At 37.1% G+C, this 23,554-nt stretch overlaps 1 protein-coding gene across 4 annotated transcripts in view; it reads right to left on the reverse strand.

Annotated features, from left to right (window-relative positions):
- Positions 1-23,554, reverse strand: part of tanc1b (tetratricopeptide repeat, ankyrin repeat and coiled-coil containing 1b) — a 533,291-nt gene that overhangs the window by 446,004 nt on the left and 63,733 nt on the right. For all 4 annotated transcript variants that reach the window (XR_013197101.1, XR_013197102.1, XM_077215807.1 and 1 more), the window contains exons 3-4: positions 12,430-12,609; positions 1,266-1,358 (exon numbers count right to left, since the gene is read on the reverse strand). Coding sequence is in view for 2 of the 4 variants with exons in the window: in XM_077215807.1 (XP_077071922.1) it covers positions 1,266-1,358; positions 12,430-12,609 (273 nt within the window). In the remaining 2 variants the exon portion in view is untranslated. The remainder of the gene's footprint in view (positions 1-1,265; positions 1,359-12,429; positions 12,610-23,554) is intronic.

Below are 23,554 nucleotides of genomic sequence, written 5' to 3' on the forward strand. Positions count from 1 at the left end.
GTGTCAAAAGCAAACAGAAGCCATTATAATCACTGACGCTGTCTACACTGATACAGTATACAGATGCACGTTCAGTTTCTGACTTACTTCCATTTTTTTATAAATTGCCATAACTGTTTCCAGGTCGTCTATGACTGTGGGAACCCTGACATCATCAACAATCTTCTCCTCAAACCAATAAAAACTGAGAAACTTGATTCTGACAGCGAGTAGTGCTGGGCGGTAAACCAGTTCAAACCGAAAACCGGTTTATATTTTCGTCACGATATTGATTTTGAATAAACCGCCATACCGGTGTATTTAATTACACAACGTTCGGATCGAACGTAACGCTGCGTGACACTATTTCAGACGGACCCTTTACAATGTTGCACTTCTAAGCAGCAACGAGTGAGGGTAAACAAACAGCAGTGCTCTGTTACGTTACATGGACGATGGATGCTGAGCGCATTATTGTAGCGCGAAAGTACATTAATATAATGCGCGAACGCGAATCTCTCTGCTCGCGCACGGAATATAATGTGCCGCGCTCTCAGATACACGCTGCTCTTGTTAGAATATGTCTATTTTCTCTGGGCTCGCTCAGAGAATCCTGCACTTAAAACGTGTTCAGTGCAATCGCGAATCTCTCTTCTTCCCCAGCTAACAATTTTAGGTTATAAGAACGTTTTCATAACGTTCCCATCAAGTTATAAAAATGTTAACGTTATTTCAGAATGTTCTAGTGACATTCAAAATGTCCAGTTTTTTAGACGTTGTATTAACGTTATTTCTTGGTTATAAGAACTTTATTCAAAACGTTATAAGAACATTCAATTCTCCTGTTATATAAACGTTGTATTAACGTTCTTGCTTGGTTATAAGAACATCATTCAAACGTCATTAGAACGTACAATTCTCCTGTTATATAAACGTTGTATTAACGTTATTTCCTGGTTATAAGAACGTTACTCGAACGTTAAGAAATAACAATTTTAGGTTACACTGCGCTCTATTCTATTCTACAATATTCACTAATGACAGTAAAATAGACCGTCCTAGGTCAATTTACTGCAGTAATTTATCTCTCAACCAGTAGAAAATGCTTTGAACACCTGATTATGCATGGAAAAAAAAACCCGGCATAAACCGGAAAACCGGCATAATTTTGAAAAAAAAAAGTGATATAAATTTTTGGTCAAACCGCCCAGCACTAACAGCGAGCATACATTCACACACACACATCTGAAAAGAATAGAAGCATACGAGCATGTTTCGTCACTCACCAGTCGTACCGTCGGGCACTTTCCTCAGCGACGACATGAGCGCATCTCCAGGAACACGAGGACCCTCCACATATTTGGGCTTTCTAACGGGTCCTTTAGAGCAGAAAGAGAGAACAATATATAATCAATCTGAGATCAAGAAGGAACTTCTGAGACAGAAGGGAACTCTAGCGTCTGACTTCTGTGACTCGGGCTGCCCATACCAGCTGCATCTACAATCTACACAGCTCTGGGAATGTAAACTACAGCAGGAAACCAGCACAATTTAACTCTTAGGAGACGGGTGTGAGATCTCTGTGAGATACTGTGTGTTGCTCCCACCAAATCTGCTTCTTCATCTACTCATGCTTGCACATATTCTTAAAAAAAGAGCCTCAGTCTCTCTTTAAAGACATGAAATGGCTTTCCCAAACAATTTTACTTGAATAATGTGACATTTCAAAAGAAGAAGTATAATAAATGGGGGGAAAAAAGTATGCTCTGACTTGATTTTATCCATTGGTAATTAACTGGATCATTAAAAGTTACATACCAGAATGAAGTCGGCTGACAGATGGAAGAGGTTGGAAAAGTTCAAAAGTTTGGGATCAGCAAGATTTATGAATGTTTTCATTTGCTCGCCAAGGCTGCATTTATCTGACCACAAATACAGTACAAACAGTAATATTGTGAAATATATTTACAATTTAAAATAACTGTGAATATATTTTAAATTGTAATTTATTCCTGTGATTTAAAGCTGACTTTTCAGCATCATTACATCTTTAGTGTCACATGATCCTTCAGAAATCATTCTAATATGATGATTTGCTGCTCAAGAAACATTTCTTACTAATATCAATGTTGAAAACATCTTCTTCATATTTCATATATCATATTTCCGTAGAAACCGTTATACACATTTTTTTCCAGGATTCTTTGATGAATAGAAAGTTGAAAACGTTTGAATGGTAGTGTACGAGGCCAGTTAATAAACTAGTTGTCAAGGATGTACTAATGTTGATTACGCAAACATGCAGCGGTTTGGACCAAAATTATGTGTTAAAAATCAGCTTCAGGTTTGAGATGAAAGTCGAAGCTCTTCACATCTGACACAAAGAGCGCTGAAGGTCATGCAATTCTAAAGGGGCAAATTCCTCTTCGTTGAGCATATAAAAGAGAAATCCTGCTCGACCCCCATAAAGCTTGTAGGTTTAAGTGCGTTCCTCTGTTTATCGTGGAAAACCCTGCAGAGATCAAAGACCCTGGCGGTCCGTGTACGATCTGACCAAATAAAGTCATGGAGTAAAGAGCAGCCGCTGGCGACGGGAGCCCTTAAATCTCCCAGAGACATCCATCAGAGATTCACCAGTTATAGAGATTCACCTGCATGACTTTGACCTCCAGGAAGCAAACACAACGCTCAGAGATGACAAATGAAACGGCGATGTGTGTAAAGACAGCCATAAATCAGAGCTAGATGTCCTGACGATACAAGTGAATGTGTTATGAAATCATAACTGACTCTATTTGCGTTCTTCATGTACATTGCTGCTCTTATTGTGAACCATATGATATGATGAGAATACCGGTTTTCATAATCTTTGTGAAACGTTTCCTCTTTTTTTGGATGACCTCACAAATCGCTCCTGGCTCAAATCTGATAATCAACACATTTTTCAGTCAATTAAAAATTTCAACGGTTTCTTCGTTTTGTTTAAAATAACTAGTTTTGTTTGTCAAAATTTACTAAAACACATAAATAAATCATAAATAAAAGTATAAACAAATGCATAAGTAAATATATAAACCAAAATAAGTGTGACTTACACACACGCACAATAGGGTTGGGCGATGTCCCCTAAATTGACAGTTGACGATGTTTCCAGCAAAACATCGCGATGGACGATGATATCGTCGGGGGGAGAGAGAGAGAGAGAGAGAGAGAGAGAGAGAGAGAGAGAGAGAGAGAGAGAGTAGCTACTTCTACTGTGTTTACGCCACGGGAATACTCGGCTTGGCATTTTGAAGTATTTCTATGTTTATTTGGCCGTTTCGGCTCGCAACCGAAGAAAAAGACTAGCCTACTATGCTCGCGTGTTGCGCTCGGAGCGTGCGCACAGCATCCTATCAGTAGAATTCAGTTCTCTTTCGCGACTTATCGCGCTTTTAATATTTCTTTTCAATATAAAGCACATCCTGCTGTTTTCTTTCTCATTTATTCATGTTTTATTATTAATAACTTTAAACGGAATCAACTGAAATCTGCGCGGATTATCAATACAACACATTTATACATAAATTAACGGTGTCTGCAGGCAAAAGTGAAAGTACCTGCGGCCAGCGGTTGAAATGTTTCGAAATGTCTCTTTGAACAGCAAAGCACCCGTTTCAATAAAAGGATATATTAAAGTTTATATACCCTACTTTTACATTTTCGCTGCTGTTCTAAAATTATTTTCGCCATCACCTTAAATAAGCAGCAGCTGCTTGAATCCCAGTGCAGAGTGCAGAAGCTGTAACTGTTAGGTTACCACAGAAACGTAGGCGGTTAGTTAATTGCTCTGGTGACTCGTGAATCTCGCGAACAGCACTGAACAATCACGTCTTCATTTTTTTATCGTTTGTTGGTAAAGGGTGAGAGACCAGGTGTGGCTAGCGAGCCAGGTCCCCAAACACTTGTGTACAGACGAACACGAACTGTCGTGAGACTGGGCCGGTCTGACAGGTTGGGGGGCGTGGCATCGCGATGGTGGCTCACCATCGTGATGTCGGTCAGCCATCACGATGGACGACATCGGCACAACCCTAACGCACACGCACACACACACACACACACACAGTTCTTCAGCTCTCATGGTGATTTACACTGCCATCTATGGACACCTACAGTGAAATGCAAACATTTCACAGTTTATTGCTTTTGGAATAAACAGTTACTTCGTTTTTCATACATATAATATGCATGTAAACAAAACCCAGCCTTTTTAACTTGCTGTCAGTGGCTCAGGTTATCTGTGGCACTCGTATGTTCTCTGTTTTTCTTCAAACTATCACTGACATTTTGATATTTTCATTCATCTATAGCTAAGAAAAATTAAACTTCTGTCATCCTTTACCAAACCTGTATGAGTTGTTTTTATTATGGACACAAAATAAGATATTTTGAAGACCAACTTTGGACCCCCATGACTTTTATCGTATGAACAAACAAACACCTTTTGGGTAAACTATCCTTTTACCACAAATAAAAATAGATTAAGAAAAGATATTGAGAATAGAGATATCAAAGCACAGGTTTTATTTTATAATATTTGATTACATCTGTGTGTTCTACAAATTTCTTTGAATGTTTACTTGAATACTTGATTCCAGAAAAGAATAAGCTTGTATCTTTATTTTATTATTGCCTGCAATTTGTTTCGGTGTTCATCTTACTACTTAATTGAGAAAGAAACTTGCAGGCTACATATATGGTGTCGTTTTAACTTTAATAATTTGTTTGGCTGTTGAATTAAAAAATCTCAGTGCTATAAAATAATTAACTTGGATATTGTGATATTCCATTGTCAAGACCAAATATAAATGAACACACTTTCACTGAACGCCCCCTCATGTATTTCCTTCCTATATAATTCATGTCCAAGTCTAGGCTTCAGGGAAAAGAGAATAAATCCACACACACATCTGTGATCAAAATGCATGAGAATCATCTCTCTGGTGGAAATCACAAACAGGTATTAACTCAGTCTGAGGTCCAACGGCAGATCTGAGATGCATGCAAATAAAGAGCGAAAGCATATAAATGAGAGGAAAAGCAAGAGACAGCCAGAGAAAGTAAAAAAGCAACAAATCAATCTGTTCTGAAACACAGTGATAATGATGCTGTCTTCTAAGATACCTTCTGCTGGCCACATCAAATCAAGAAACGACAGGGTCTGCAAATGCTGCTCAAAACGCCATGTTCCTCTCCAAATGCATGAGAAGGGGTTTTAGTCTAGTGAGACTGTAAAGTGAGTCAACTGATCCTTTCATTAAATTGCTTAAATAATCAAATATGACGATTAATACAAAGTCTCAGATGCGTGCTATTCAGAATGTGTAACTCCTGTTGTGGACGCGCTCTTCCCTAAAAACGAGCTGAAACACCACGGAAAATTAACCCAAGTAATTCACAATGTTTTATTACTGTAGTGTTCTCTTTATAATGTTATGTAATATGACAGTCCCAATCATAGTTATTATTAGGTATGCATTGCTGTTTAAGCTGCACATGCTGAAGTTGATTACTGGCACACTTTATACCGCGTTAATTCGAAATCAAATGCATCAGATATATATTCCTACACAAAATAAACACAATATTACAACTTACATTTGCACAAAACAAAAGGATGCGAATGCACACATATACGTTTCGAGGTTGAGCATATATATATAATTATATATATATATATATATATATATATATATATATATATATATATATATATATATATATATATATATATATATATATATATATATATATATATATAAGCATATATATATAATTATATTATATATGATATTTTATATCGATAATAATGTCTATAGAGAAATTGAGAAAAATAAAAGGGATTTTTACTTCCTATAATGCATAAGAAAGAAAATATATTGCATGAAGAAGTGGGAAAAACTATTCAAATATATAAAACATTTCATATAGAGTAAAAATAATTTAAAATAATAAATTTCTCAATGGACAAAATGAAAAGGATTTTTATTTCTGGAACTCAACTTTTGTGCACTCATGTGGGTAGATCCACATAGACTTTAAAAGACTGGAGCAAAGTCAAAGACCTCATGACACGTTCACATCTGAGTCGTTCTCCCAAGACACAAGATCTTCTGTACGGACAACAAAAGCCACGGGAAGAAAGAGAAGGACGTGACAATACTCCTCTTTACTCTGAAATATCATCTGTCTGTGAATCATGTATTAAGACTGAAGTGACGTCCACAGATGGAAGTTCACTTTTGTGAAGTGCAATATTGAACAGAGGAGGTTGTCATCCAGATCTGCTCTGAGGCTGTTTTATTGCGTTGGCCGCCCAACGCCACACCAACGCCACGATGCCAATGTGAGCTCCAGTCCAGCATGTTATCAGCCGGATCATTCTGGTTCTGCAGAACTTTCTGAACTCTGAAACCTTAAAAAAAATGAATCTGCTTGTGCTGCATTTTAAGGCAGTATTTCTATAAAAGACAATATGTCTTATCAAACTCAGACATTTAAACATGAGGATGTGAATTTGAAGATTATTCTCATATTTTAACCCGCTTCTGTTGATATAAACTGATTTGTGTGAATTGTGCAAACTGGATGAATGTTTTAGAGTGACACAAACCACCAAAAAACACCATTGAATCTATTGCTAATATTTTTGTTTTACCTCAAAAATGATGTCACTTCCTGTAGGTGACGTCATATGTTACTTTTACAAAAGACTAACAAGGATGTTATAGTGATATTGACAACAAGAAGAAAAATTATTTATCAAAATGTGTCAAAAAAACTTTTGTTTAACATACTTTGATTATATTACAGATCAGAATCACGAATGTAGTCTAATGATCACAATATTGCTTTTTTTGTTTTGAAATCACCAGTGAAATCACTGTAGATATATTGAGAGTATTTTGTACAGTAAATATATAAACGGTAATAGACACTCAAATAGACACAAACACATATCTTGAACACTGAATCAGATCAGCGGGAACAGTCGAACATGCTGTATTAATATAAGCTGTAAAAGGAAAGTGCATCTTGAGGCACTAAACGTCTTTTACAGATCCTCACGCAACCAGACTTCCTAAGAGATACTCCATCTCCATTTCCTCTGAAAACCTTCAACATCTGCTAAAACTATCCATCTCCAACTTACTATATCACTGACAAGACATGCTTCTGCTCAAATGAAATCAACAGGTACTGGTTAGAGTAATAACCTAAACTCTCCAGCAGAGGTCAGTAAGGAGGTGAAGGGAGGATGAGGTGAAACTCCTGATGAAAGCAGCTCATAATATGTGCCAGCCTCATGTGATATGGCTTTAATAGGATCAATAACTCGCCGGTTTGGGGAAGTAGCGGTTTAGCTTAAAAGGGAGCCGCCACAGTTCAACGTTATTACCTCAGCTGTGAGGAAATGAGCTCCAGGACCGAGGTAATGATGCTGAATTCAGGATCTATTTGAAGGTGTTTATACGGTCTGAGTTTGGCTGAACTCACATCACTGCATCTCCCAGTGAGTGCAAGCAAATGGAGGATGAGTGTTGGATTGTGAACATTTTCTGTCATAATCATTTGTTAACAAACAAGTATTCATTACTTCAATGAGCTCATTGTGTCTGCCTTAAATTTTTACATTGTTTAAATTAATACATTAAGCTAACTGTGATTGTTATATGTAAATTTCTGAAAGACAGTTACCTCTGATAACAGATCACTCTAAATTGTAATGTGGACTTTTGAATTGATGAATTTTCTGTAAAGCTGCTTTGAAACGATGTGCATTGTGAAAAGCGCTATACAAATAAATATGAATTGTATACTATCATGGCCAAGATCCCATACAGCTGACATGTTAATCCACCAATCAAACTTTGCTTGGTTTTAAGTGATGGTTTGTGTACTTTTACTGCTAGCGTACTTAAAACATGCAGTGTAACTCAGATCTGCACGTCTGATATAGTATCTGTACTGCAAAATCAAGCGTGAGAGATTGGAGGAGGGTCTCAGAGGAACACACTCCCTGTGGCATCAGGACCTGACCGGCAGAGATCGTGTGTGTGTGTGTGTGTGTGTGTGTGTGTGTGTGTGTGTGTGTGTGTGTGTGTGTGTGTGTGTGTGTGTGTGTGTGTGTGTGTGTGTGTGTGTGTGTGTGTGTGTGTGTGAGAGAGAGAGAGAGAGAGAGAGAGAGAGGTTTCTGCCCCTGTCCTGCTGTTCAACCCCTCCTCGTGAAGATCTGAACATCCTCTCTCATAAACACACTTACACACAGACTCCCTCCAGCTTTTCACACCATATGTGGTAGCTTAAAAATTAATAGTTTACCCAATAGTAAAAGAACAATTAAAGGGGTCATATGATCTTAATGTTTTCCTTTAGGGTGTCATGTATCTGTTTGTGCATGTATAGGATCTGCAAAGTAGCAAAGCTCATAGTTTCCCACAAAGGGATTTATTCTATCCAACAGAGAACACAGATCCAGACCTGCCTAAAACACCTCGATCCAAATCCAGATATTACTTCCTCAAACATCCACGTCACAATGTGAAATATAAGCATAAGAAGACGAGGTTTCAGTTAATTGAAGTGTTGTCGTCATACCACGGAGACACTGTGTGTTTGGATGCGAAAACCAAACCGAGGATAATTTTATAATAGGACGTATTAGGCATGCACAACTAATGTGGGAAGTGAAGGGATATTATGGGTTAAACACAAAATAACAAAAATGAATTTGATTCGTTTGAATGAACTGATTCTTTGTGTCAATTTCTTAAAACAATTCTCTATGGCACTTTTCTATATATTAAAATGCTTTAGTAAAATATCTAGATTAATATTGTTATATTAGTGAATATACATTTCTGTTCAAAAGTTTGGGGTCAGCCAGATGTTTCATGTTTTTGAAAGAAATCTCTTTTGCTCACCAAGGCTGCATTTATTTGAACAAAAATACTGTAAAAACAGTAATATTGTAAAATATTATTTTATATTGTATTATATTTTAAACTGTAATTTAGTCCTGTGATCAAAGCTGAATTTTCAGCATCATTCCTACAGTCTTCAGTGACACATGATCCTTCAGAAGTCTTTCTAATGATGATTTGCTGCTCAAGAAACATCTCTGATTCTTATCAATCTTAAAAGCAGCTTTAACTGCTTAATATTTTTGTGGAAACTGTGACACATTTTTGTCCAAGATTCTGTGATGAATAGAAATATCAAAAGAACAGCATTTACTGTACGTTCACACCGCCGCCGACTTGAGCTTCCAAAGCTACCGGAAGTCATTCATTTTCAATAGAAGCTGGCTTCTCTCAGCTGCAAGGAGCGTCAAATCCATCGGCGTGGCGTTTCGGGCGTTTTGAGCGTCAATCAGAGAGTTGAAAGTAGCTCAACTTTATGATAATGAGTTTTGACGCGGTTCAGCGGCAAGCAGCGGCAAAAGCCAGCAACCAATCGGAATATAGACGTCCTTCGCGTTGGCTGATTCCAGAGAAACATACGATGTAAACTTTCGTTCCTACCAAACCATTAGTTCCGAGAAATTGGAGGAGAAGCTAATCTTCACCGTTGCTGGATTTCCTATCATTTATGATATCACGTTGTTTGCATATAGATAAGGGCGGCCAGAGCTTCTTTGTCGCTCAAGTCGGCGGCGGTGTGAACGTACAGTTATTTGAAATAGAAATCTTTTGTAACATTATAAATGTCTTTACAGAAACTTTTGATCAATTTAATGCATCCTTTCGAAATAATATTAATTTCTTTTAAAAAAAACAAAGTGAAAATGAAAAAGATTAAATATGATTATTCCTATAGTTCAGTTAAAACTGCATATTACTGTCCCAGCCAACATTTTCAAGATCTGTGGAAGTAAAAACAAAAGCTTAATCTCATGCGTTTCCGATGTCAGTAATGAATCCTTGAGGATCTCATCTTCCAGGGGAATCTCATTTGGGCAGTCATGGCCTAATGGTAGCAGAGTTGGACTGGTGACCCAAAGGTTGCTGGTTCAATTCCAGTACCGGCAGGAATATGACTGAGGTGTCCTTGAGCAAGGCACCTAACCCCCAATCGCTCCCCGGGCGCCACTCAAGGCTGCCCGCTGCTCCGGGTGTGTGTATCCACGTTTGCAGTGTGTGTGTGTTCACTACTCACTACTCTGCTCCTAATGTGTGTGCACTTACTTGGATGGGTTAAATGCAGAGGTCAAATTCCAAGTATCGGTTACCATACTTGGCCATCACGTGTCACTTTCACTTTCACTTTCTTTAATTGTCAGACTAATGAAATGTGCAAAGGGCAAATCGAGCATGTCGCCTGCTTCCGGTGCCTTCAAAGGATCAATCCCCTTTTGAAAGAGAAGTGCTGATACAAACACACATGAGGGCCAGATGTGAGCGAGATGACAAAGTGACCACTGAAAGATTTCAATCCTCATTGCTAATCCTCCAAAAACAACCAAAGCAAAGCCTTTTGAAGATCTCAGCTGCTCATGACCTTGTCCTTAACACAGAGATGGTGTGAAAAACACCTCAGACTGTTTACATACACACAAACACACACACTAGTGTTTGAATGTACTAACATGCCAACTCAATCAAGATGCATATGCATAACTAACAGATGCTTAATTTGATGATCTACCTCACATTCATAAAAATAAAGACAATCAGAGCTAAACAAATACACAAAAGCACAAATAGAGTTAACAACTGGATTAACAATCTAAAAACTAAAAGTCTCCAGTAAAAAGTTTTGTGTAATTAAAAATACACAAAACTGGATTAAAAATCCAGTAAAAATATATTTTGTGACAATTAAGTACCTTTTCCCACCAATTCTGATCATAATTTTACATCAATATTACTGTGACACCAAAAAAAAATCATTAACATATTAAATATATTCAAACATATATTTATGTTTTAATTTATCTATTAATGGTACTGCTTTAATTTAAAATAAAAATGACTATCAATGCCACGTAGAATTAAGGCAGTTCTGAAGGCGAAAGGGGGTCAAACACAGTATTAGTATGGTGTTCCTAATAATACTTTAGGTGAGTATTACACTTATCTATTTATTGTTACACAGAAAATATAATGCATTAAAACACATGACAACAACCAATTTCAGATATAACAAGGACTCTGCAAATGCAATGCATTTTAAATGGTTATAATTATTTGGGAAATATATAATACATTACAATGTACATTATGAATACCTTTATAATGCATTATACATGAAGCGTTACCAAAAAATTTCAATGGTCAGTAAATTTGCTTCGTACTCTTTATGAAAAACATACTTTCTTAATTTCTTTCTTTTCATTTTCGAGTGACCTGGATGTGTTCTTGTTAGAAATTCATCGTTCAATTGTGTAATTTCTGCACTGCTAGCAAAACCAAACAGTGCAACTCAGACAAAAATCTGCAAACAGTTTGATGCTTTTAAAATCATACTTTTTAAAAAAAAAAATTATTTATGCTTTTAGTAAAACACATTCAAAAGAACAGAACAAACAGGTCACTAGGGGTATCACATACAATTATGTTGTTCATTAACTGTTAACGTCATATCAGGGGTTACTCTCCTAATAGTCTCATACCCCTTTTCCACCCAGGCAGTGCTGGTGCTGGTTCGGAGCCAGAGCCTAGTTTCAAATCGGTTCTTTGCTTTTCCACACAAATAAATCTGGCTCTGGGCCAAGAAAACAGGTTCCAGCTCAGCACCAACTTTGAGCTGGTCTAGAGATAAGAACCGGTTATGTCAGGTGCGGGGGGCGGGGTTTTCGTAACGTTCGAAAACAAAAATTTCGGCCATTTAAAAAAAAACGGTCAGCTGTTTACGTTAGCTTTAAAATCATCCGCTGGATGCTTTATTAGTCTTTCTACATGGGTTTCGTTAGTGATCGGGCTATAATTAGACCACGTCGGCTATGTAATCGCTGACAACCGGGACAATTTCATAGTGGTTGGTGTAAACCGGGACATTTTAGCGTCCTGACACGACAGATTTTTCTCTGGACTATGGACACGCAACCCAAAATCAGGTGTGTCCCGGTCAAACCAGGATGTCTGGTCACCCTGTGTTAAACACACAACATTAATTTCATAACTTATAGTTCCCTTTATGAGCAAGAGTATATGTAGTTCTCCATTGCTGTATTGACGCGTTCATTCTCATGACGCGTTGCTAGGACAACGGAAGTAGCCCTACTCTGGCTCTACAGTCTGGAAAATCGAGCTGGTTCTTAGATAATTGGCGAATAGAACCAGCACTGAACTGGCATAAGCACCAGCCCAGAACCAGCACCTGGTTAGCATTGGTGAAAAAGAGATAGCAGAGGAGTGATAGGAGAAGAGGAAAAAAAAATACTGATAGTTTTATTAAACATCCCACCTGGAGACTTCTTGCATGGGCGAGCTGCCATCACGTAGGTGTGTCGGGGCAGAAGAGGGGACGAGGGCAGAGACATGGAGACTCCTTTAGCCAGGCTGAGTTTGAGCCCTTCGTCTGTGGGTGAGTACGGATGAACACCCCCCGGAAACCTCCGCTGGGCACTGAGCGGGTACGGCTCTCCTGATCAGACACAAAGAAAACACTTGTTTCAAGTCAGGTCCTCTTGACAAAAAATTGCATAAATTGACAGCAAAATCATTGCAAATATATTTTAAATATTTAAATTTATTTAATTATTAGCATGTAGCTAACCTGTTTTAGCATGTTGTTTACATAAGCATGCTGCTAACATGATTAACACATTGCTAGCATGTTTTAACATATGGTTTTAACATGGTGTTAACATGAATAATCCACTTCCCAGCCTCAGTAAAACTGACGGGCACGTTTGACGTTGACAGACACCCGTCCAGCAATGACACTGGAGGACTGATTCAGTCATCTTCATAAAAACAACGCCATTGAAATGTGACAGAATCCTCAAACCGTTTTTACTGTAATCCCTGAATACCACCAAGGGAACCAAAACTAATTAGCAGAACTCAATAATAATACAGAATAACGAGTCTCAAATGTATTTTAATTACAGGCTATTCACAGCACAGATTAAACCCTGCATCTTTTCTCCATCTTAATGTTTATTATTTTCTTGCTTTTAATGTTTGGAGAAGAGCTGTCGTTAAACCTGATGAGCTGTAATTGTTTTGCGCCACTAAATGCTTTTGGGAAAACTCATCTATTTGCTATTATTCGAATATAACAGTACATTACTTACTAACTGTGGAGTGTTTAATATACACTCCCTACTTTTACATTCTATTTAATAATTAGATTACACAAAATAACATTTCAAACAGTAAGTTGCTACATAGCTGTAACATGACTTTATGCAGTAAAATAAATGTATGCTATTTTGTGTGAAAATATCATAAGATATAAGTATTGCACATATGTATAATAATATATGTACATATAGTTTCTCTTTATGTATGTGTCTATATATATGTCTATATATAGGAATATGAAATGTATACTGTACATATACATATATATAATTTGTATGCATTCTTATCAAGTTAATTTTATTTAGTCCTTTAATTTTATTTATTTTTCTCTTTCCTCACATTTATGTATTCATACGTTTACATGTCTTTATTTATGTATTCAGTACAACATGTATGACTTGTACTTATAACATTCAGGAATGAGGGCAATGTGAAGTCTTGTTTCAACATATCGTATTGCTGTTAATGGTTCCCTGTTTATGTAAAGCTTGATAGAAGAATTAAAAAATAAGTTTTTTTAATGCCTCTACAGACAATATTGTGTATTATAGTATTGCATTATTATGACAATAAAGTGTTATTATATAAAAAAATATATATATATATACTGTGTATGTATATATATATATATATATACATATATATACATATATATCAAGATCGAATAAAATTGTGATTTTTAAAAATCGCGTGTGTCAATACTTCATACTGTAGATGGAAAATGAAGTTGAATACGGTTTCACACTCAGTGTGCTCTTTTGCATACTGCGCATTTTGACAAATGTACAAGGTCATTCGGACATTGCAATTCATTCAATGCAAGCACACATACTATTTATTGTAGAAACACAATGATAGTGCGTTATTCTGACCAAAGTCTCAATTCATCTCTACTCCCACTCACTCTCTCCCACTGATGAAGAGCAAAACAAAGATATCTAGTGTTTGAAAAAGGCGAATAAAAGATGAGGAACGGCAGAAAACAGGAAGTCAGCGTGGCCTAGTCACGCCTCCGCACTCATTCAACACACACTGGGGTCACAAGCGTCTGGTCAGTGACAGGATGAAGTAGGATTGCATTCACCATATCAGTTTCTCTCAACTTGAGTGTTGGTTTTTTTTTTTTTTTTTTTTGCAAATAACAAGCGTCTAATTTCTGTCCATTTAAAAGTAATAATACCAATTATTCCACATAATTATTTATTATGCACAAAAAAAAGTCAAATATACAGTTCTGCTTTTGCATATTTTACTTGCAGCCATAAACAACACTGTTATATCTTTTCATGATTTGATGCCACTAATGTGGAAAACTCTGCTCTAGCTCGTTGCATCAACCTGTGAAAACAACGGTTTCCGGACAGGTTTCCGTATCATGAGGTTTGCATTCAGTGAACATGGACATGCCACAAGAGAGCAGGCTAACGAGTGAACGAAAGCCTTTAAGGCCCTGTTTAAACCTGGAATTAAGATGCATTTTGGTTGATCAGATCACAATAGAGGAGGGAGAGACACCTGTTGTTTAAATGAGTCTCTACGTCCACTTTCAACCACTTCTGTCCTGATTTCTTCGAGGGGAAGATCTTTCGATCTAATGGACGAAATAAACTCATGCAATTTACATATGAACGCGACCGGAGACGATGGAAAAACATGCGGAGACCAGCAGCTTTAGTTTCTGCTCTGACAGCCACGATCACGAACGCTTTGAGTGCGTGTTAGAAATCAGGAATGGTGAGAGAACATTGTGATGGTACATTTTTTGTCATCAAACCAAACTTGAGTCTCCAGCTGACAAAGTTTAAATCCCATCTGGCTAGTGCACTTCCCATAATGTTTACGCATTAAGTCAGTAGGAGGAGTCTTTTGTGGCTGTTTGAACACATTCGAGTGGTTGAAAGTGGACAAGCTCAAAACGTTTTAGACCCCGTTTACACCTGAATTTAGCGTAGTCCATTTGTGATCCGATTGGCCAAAACACATCTTAAAACCAGCTGTAAACCGGGCCTAAAACAATGAAACTAGTGAAGTTTAACAAACGTGAGAGTGCTCATGTTATTGGCCCAAACCTACTCTTTTATAATTCACACCATCTTACACAAACAGATGAAAATCTTTCATGTTTAGAGGCTTGGCACAGAGAGACTTCTGTCATGAATTATTTGCAAAACTAACTATAAATTCTACAACTCTTTCCTTCCTTGAGACAACAATGATGAGATAATGCATAACATGTTGCTAGTTTTAGTCACGTAGAAGTGAAATAGGAGTTATGAGAAACAGGGTAACACTTGTATTTAGCATGAATGCACAGCTGCATTGATCAGAATACACTTGTCAAAAACAATCGTTCTCTGAAAGTTTCAAAGTGCTTTAAGTGATAGCTGGAAAAACAGAGCAAAGTGATTTCAAGCCTTATTCATTGAGACACAAGACAATGCCGAAGTCAAGTCGAGGACAGAGATCTTTTGTGAAACTTGAGTCATTCTCTCGAGCAACACACCACAACACTGAGATTGCATATTTCAGACAGAAGGATGTACTCTTCATGTCACATGCTAGACGGATATCTGGACTGCTCTGTCATTTCCTAAAACCACGGATTGGAAAACAAGGGCGCCACAAGAAAAAGAGCTAACAGAGGAGTATAAAGCAACTGAGAAGCTTTGTTACAAAATCTAGCGAACGAATAGTCTACTTGTGTTTTACTTCTAAGAAAACAACTAAAGTGAAATCAACCCCCATAAATGACACTTCAGTCAAATATCGCTCCTTACGGAAAAATCACAGGAGACTTGGAGCAATAATGCTGCAATACTATAATCAAGCTAATTCAGTCTTTATTTTTAATCATCCAATTAATTTTTAAATTTTTAAAAATCCAACCACAGCACAGTCACTTCCCATACTTTGCGCACCTACTGTGAGAGCATCTTTTAGTGCATGTGCACACCCACCTAACGTGCTACTGGACAATAAGCTAATATATGTATATATCCTCTCACTAGGGATGCAACGATACCGTTTTTTCAAAACCGATCCGATACCAAAATTGAGTATCGGCCGATACCGATACCAATCCGATATCAGTCGTGTTTTTTTTACCTTCAAAACTAAAGAATGTATACAATTCACTTGGTCATTAAGATTTATTTATATTAGGTAAAGGAATGTATACCAAATCTGACTGCACATTACTTGATGAAAAAGAGGACAAAATGTATGTCTGAAAACTTTATTAAGAAAACTGAATGATGCAGTAGCAAAATTAACAGTAATTTCAACACTTACTAATTGTATCACAAACAAACTTGACAATATTTACTGCAATTATCAAATACAATTATTTTCTGAATAAAATCCAAAAAGTAATATTCTAAATCTAGTGTATCTTAAATCTGAACGGTAGCAAGCTGCACCACAGTGCTTATTATAAAGTATACCTTACACCTAGAAAACAAACACTAATATAACAACCAAGACAATTATAGACTTCACCAGTAACATAAACCTGCTTCAGGATTCACTTGATCATCTTTGGCAGGTTTTTTTTTAGGAATATTAGCATTTCTGCTCTCTCTGCTTTTAGTCGGTTCCTTCTTTCATCTAGAATGTTGGAGGCAGTGCTAAACAGTCTTTCACTCTCAACACTGGTACAGGGGGCAGAAAGAAAGGCTGATGCAGTAGCAGCAAGGGCAGGGAAACGAAGCTTGTTCACTGCCCAGTGATGGAATGGGTTTTCAGACCGAGGGATAATTTGCTCTGTCATATACTTTTGTATTTGAAGAAGAGCACTCGTGGTAATTATTCCTCCAGGTTCTTCTTGCTTCTTGAGAACTTCATCAAACATCATCATGAAGGTGCTCTTGCTTGTGTGTCTGCTTGACCAGCTTGCTTCTGCATGAGAAACCTTCTCTGCTGGATCTGCTGCAGCAGCTAAGGCATTAGTTGTCCTCCTCTTCAGTGCATCTTCCATCTTCTCGACCTCTTGTACCAGGGCATTTTTTGCATGCCTGGCAGCGTCTGCATTTGAAAAGCATCTGAGACAAAACAGAATAAATATTTTTTATTCTATTTTTATACAAACGTTACATTATATTATACAGCTATATAAAAGTTGTCATTTATCTTTATCCTTTTTTATTTATTTATTTGTTAATTTTTGGAATTGTTTCTTAAACTAATTAAAAATGAATTTATTTTTTTTGTTTTGCGATGAAAGTGCAACTGTCAGTGAAATTATTTACAGATGCATTCTGATAAAATTCCAACCTGCAGTGTAATTACTTTTCTTTTTATTGGTTGCTGAAAAGTTACATACAAAATAATTACTTATTTTTTCTGAATAAATAAAGCCTTAGATGATGTCTCAAAACCACAGACAATTTTCATATATTGGTCAGACATAACAAATTTAAATTACAAACATGATGCAACTAAAATAAATTATTTTATATAAATTTGATCATATATAATACAATTATAAGTGGTTGTTATCTGTCATCCAATGACTTAAAAAAAAAAAATCTTCAGGATAAAAAAACAAATTATATATAATGTGATTAATGCATAATGCTTCGGATGGCTTCACATTAAAACGAACGTAAATCTGCAGAATATGGAAAGCATTCCTAGCCGTTATTTTAGCATCAAAGTTTAATGACAGAGTTAATGACTAAAACTTTTTAATTAATTAAACGAAACTGACAGAAACTTGAAAATATGTTTTTTAACAATAGTAATAATCAGGGCCGGCGCTAGCCATTTGGGTGCCCTAAGCACAAATGCTTGGTGGTGCCCCCCAGTATAAGTATGAATTTTAAAGTGCACATTTTAAACTGCAAATAACCATAAATAACTGCACAATAGAATTTACTCAACAGAGGGACTACATCTCTATAAAGAGACCATTCTGCTATTCTATAGGGCTGGGAAAAGATTAATCGCATCAAAAATAAAAGTTTGTGTCTACATGAATGATATATGTGTGTGTACTGTGTATAATTATTTTGTATATATATAAATACACATTTGCATGTATGTATTTAAGAAATATTTGTTATTTATATATAAAATATTTAAATTTATATATAATATAAATTATATATAAATATATAGGCTACAGTATATACAGTATATGCAAATACATGGCCTATGAACCTCTTGAAAATGACCGCATTATCCGCATTGAACAACAACGAAAAAACGTATCTAAGCGGTCTTCCTTTTCTTCTCAAACAAACTAACTGCATCTTAAACAGCCCAAGTTTCAAAATTTCCCTGGACCCCCGTTAAAATAAAATATTCAACATGCAGGGCTAAAAAAGCCTGTCCCGGATCATTTGCACTACTAGCGACGCCCCCCTGGACATGCATACACGACGCAAGGGCGCCCGCGCTACAAAACTAACATTTTTATTTAAAACATTGTCTTACCTGCAAGCGACGCGCGAGTATCATCCCGCTGTCTCTTCTTTTTCCTTTTTCCGCCCCCGACTCTTGGTACCTCTTCGAGGCCATGTCCGAGGTCGGTGTCTGCCACATTTGACATTGATTGAGGCATAATCGAACAGACCAGTGGGAGGTGGGGAAGGGGGGGCACCAGAGGGAGACTGGCACAGGAGATTCACCTTTTTCTCTACTAATTTGGTCTAGGCCTATATTACTTTTGTATTGCTTTTGCATATTAACATGCTTTAGACATATTTTATTTGTTATTTATACTAGTAGCCTATTGTGATGATTTTTCACGACCCAGATTTTTTGGTGCCCCCCCAAGCACTTGGTGCCCTACGCGCAGTGCGTGATGTGCGTGTGCGGAGCGCCGGCCCTGGTAATAATAACCTAATAATATGAATCTTATTTACAATAAATGAAGAACGTTGTCATCGTCAAAACTCTATAATGGAAAATATATTTTATCGTGCAAGTGACATTTTATGTGTGTGCATAGACTTTTAGCTTACCTGTCTTTGTACCGTGGGTCAAGTAAAGTGGCAACGGAGTAAAGTCGTTCATTCTCGATGTTACCAAATCGTGTGTTGACTGCTTGTAGTAGTGGACCTTTCATTGTTTTAATCCCTGTGTCTGTGTCTCTCTCCTGAGACAGCAAACGTTTCAGAACTGAAATTGTTGGAATGACATCCGCTGTTGTTGAACTGAATGAGCTTATGGTTCGCGTCAGTTCTTCAAATGGTGACAGTACGATCATTGTTTTTTCCAGTAATGCCCAGTGGTTTACAGTCAGCACTGCAGGCAGCTCGTGGTCGGCAGCAAAGGTGCATAAGGTTCGCTTCTGTTCAAGGATGCTCTGAATCATATAATATGTACTGTTCCATCTAGTTTTAACGTCTTTGCTGAAGACGTTTCAGGGGAATTTGAAATTCACGCTGAATGTCCCCCAATCGCGAGTATGCTAATGGGAAATGTTTGAAGTGCCGCACAATTTTTCTGGCACTTGCAATTGCGTCAATCAAGCTTCGTTGGGACAAAAGTCCCTCGTTAACAGCAAGCTGTAATGAGTGCGCAACACAGCCCAAACTAGGGACTCCCAAATCATCCATCGCTTTCTTCATATTGCTGGCATTGTCCCTCAAAATCACATGCACTTTGGATATAGGGATTTTCCACCCACCAAGCATTTCTTTGATTGAATCTGAAATTACCCTGCTGGTGTGTGACCCTCTCATTTCCTTTACGTGTAGCACAGCGCTCTGCAAATCATAACTATCATTCAACCAATGTGCCGTTAAACTAAGAAGGGACATGGGGCACACGTCGGAGCTCCAAATATCTGTAGTGAAGCTGAAGGCCTGCACATCTTTTAATTGGTCTGCAACGTGTGAGAAAATGTGAGAAACGTCTCAGAAATGTATGTTCTAGATGGCAAACTATATCGTGGTTCCAGATGTTCCATGAGGCGACGGAAGCCCGTGTTTTCGACAACAGAGAGGGGCTGATCATCTAGAACAATGAATTCAAGTACCTTTTCTGTTATTTTTACAGCTTTACGATTCTGATGTGGACGTTTTTCTTGCCTCTGAAACGCATCTGTCAAGGTCAGCTGCTTTGACTCATTCTTTTTCCGTTTGATTTGCGCGAACTCCTCGTGTTCTTTTGCGTGATGCTTCTGAAGATGCTTGATTAAATTTGTTGTATTGTAATTCGAAACACTACTTCCACCTCTTGAAACGTTGGCTTTGCAAATATTACAATTTGCAGCGCTACTCGTTGATGTATCAAGGGTAAAATAATTCCAAATCAGGGACATGTTTAACGCGCTGAGGTACTTTGAATGTAAAAGGTTCCGCCTCAACTTGCCTGTCACACTCACGTGTGATTGCGCAAGCAGCCCAACATATTTTAAATGTATTTAATTTAAGGCATTGTTTAAAAATAAATAATTTAGTTCTTATAAGAATTATTATAAAGTAGGCCATCGTTTATTGCCATTCATTCATCAATCACTGGTAACACGGTATCGAATTTGGATCGGTCTTGCATCACCGATATCCGATCCATTCAAAAAGCTTGGATCGGCGCCGATACCGATCCAGAGTATCGGATCGATGCATCTCTACCTCTCACATCATTGGTTAAATAAGAAAATTTCATTTTTTGTTGCCATGCATTGCATCCTGAAATGACTTGCACAATAACCCACAATGATTTTTTTTTCATTTTAGTATACTTAAAACTAAAACGAAAGTTAAAAATGCTGCATTGACAATTAACTAAAATAAATATTTTTAAGTTTATTTTTTTCCATCTAATATTTATATTTTATTTTATTTCTGCTTTATTTCAAGGACCGACAATCTTTTAATAGATTTAGTTAACAATAATAACACTGTAACAATTGCAAGATTCTAAACTTTCAGTCTATGCTCTTTTCAGTTGATGAGTAATGAGTAAAATCGCAATTGTTCCTTCTAATATGAAACAAAGTCTAAGCTTTCAAATTCAATTTGACTTTTTTGAAAATGTCAATTTTATTACAAAATTCAAACAATAAATACTGTTTTGGTGCTCTTTAATATGCTGTAGCTCCTTATTTCAAGCGGCACGTGACCTGATCATCTCTCCCGCTTTACTACTAGTTACAGCACCAAATAACATGAATGAACATTAGAAGGAATGATTAAAAATACAGTACAACCTACTGAAATCCATATAATGTATCATGTGAATCTTGTGAATTGTAATAGAATCGGTTTGTGAAATTTGTGTCAATGCCAAGCCCGACTTAAGTTAACATAACTATATTAACTTCCTTTAGGATGCCTTAAAATGCTACATAGGCAGCTCATGAAGTTTGGTAGAGCGCCTGAGACGAGATGAATCATGGCAGGCCAACCACAGATGGCCATCGAGGAACAAAAGGGCAGACAGACTGAAGCGAAAAGACAGAAAAGTAGAGAGGAAAGCAGTTTGAGTGACAGTAATGTAAACTTACCCACCCTACATGTGCTCTTTGGGTCTAAAGCAAACCACACGCACCAGACCGACAACTTCAGCTGCACTGAAACCCATGAAACCAAGCCTAGCTGATTATAATGGTGAACGGACAACTGATTACAACCTCTCTAGACTTTTCTAGCCAGAACAGACTGAGGCTTCTAATTATAATAGTCTGATTATATATAAAAAAGGCTCTGATTAGACCAGGATTGATGTTTAATAGACATAATGTATAAGGGAGTGGTTGTGGTTTTATTTATCGTGAAACCTCCAGCAAAACACTGCAATCTAATATTGGTGCATTTAAATAAAAATTATCAAATAGCATTCTTCCATGTGTTTGTTCAGTGGAAAACAGTGGAAACATTCATTGATTCCTTGATTTTTACTGCATTTTACTTTTCACATTCAATAGTTTAAGTCTATACCCGACTTCAATGACTGTACTTAAAATTAAAAATAAATACCTAAACAGATAAATAGAAACAGACAGACAGATGGATAATTTAGACCATTTTAGAGCAAAATTTTATTATTTATTAAATACAGACAAAAAGCTAAAAATATCCACTTTTCTTTCTATTATATTATATTAATTATTGTTATTATATATTATGTATTCTATATTATTAATATAATATGTTATAGATAGATAGATAGATAGATGCACACTATACTATATATATATATATATATATATATATATATATATATAACCCAGCTCTAGTGTGTTTTCTTGGTGTATTCTGAGGTGAATAGCTTCAGATCAGATGAGAGGGTGTATCTTTGGCTTCTGTGAGGTTGCGAGAGAAATAAATCTGGCCTCAGGAATGCGAGTCGTCATTGTTAAAGCCTGAAGAATAGAAGCCCACCAGCCCGTTTCACCTCCTCTCTCTCTTTCTCTCTCTCTCACACACACACACTCACACACACACTGAACAAAGGGACGTAACCTTGAGAGGGATGAGCCCTATTCAGACAGAAAGAGCCCTTTAGTATTCAGACTCTGTGGCTCAGCTTGTCACACATACAGTAATGTACCTGTGGAAAAGATCCGGAGTCACAGACTCTTTCTGCCGGATCTGTTTGAGTTAAATTACTGACCTGTGGAGTGCGCAGATTTACTTGAATTAATGCATTAGTTTGTGATTACAAGCTCTACCGAACGTGTACAGGACATGTCTGAAAAAATTATGTTATGTGCATCATCAGCCGTATAATCTGAGAATAATTCATGCAGATTCTCTTTGTTAAATACACAAAGGTGACTGACTGAGAGATTTAGTGAGCGACTGAAACCCCGGAGATAAAGAAAAACAGCAGAGGGAGATGCAAAAGAAGAGAATAGGATGGAGGAGGAGGAGGACGAGAGACAGAGAAGAGAAAGTGTAAGAAAAAGAAAAAGAGTAAAGGTCCTTGCACACTAAATCCAAAATCGTCATTCGGTGGCTCTAAATGGTCAAAACACAAAAACTGTCAAAAGTGGAAGTAGAAGAGGGAATGCAACATTAATGTGATGTGGGTCTGGATCACACAGCATGCTATTATCAGACTTATTCACCTCACAATAGAACCACATGCTTACAATCTCACACACACACACACTCACACACACCGTTTCCTCTCATTCACACACTCACAGCTCTCTGTAAAGATGCATAAACAACTTTTTTATCACTTTTTTCACCGAGCTTGTCGCAGTGCATTCTGGGATTGCCTTCAATATAAAAAACACATCCAATACAGCCTTAGGATTAAGGCCCTTTCACACAAAGAACAATAACTATATTAGCGTCCACACCAATGCACGATATCTTCTG

The sequence above is a fragment of the Siphateles boraxobius genome, unplaced genomic scaffold (genome assembly GCF_051911475.1).
Source record: "Siphateles boraxobius isolate OS27281-9 unplaced genomic scaffold, OSU_SipBor_1 7, whole genome shotgun sequence".
Classification (NCBI taxonomy): domain Eukaryota; kingdom Metazoa; phylum Chordata; class Actinopteri; order Cypriniformes; family Leuciscidae; genus Siphateles; species Siphateles boraxobius.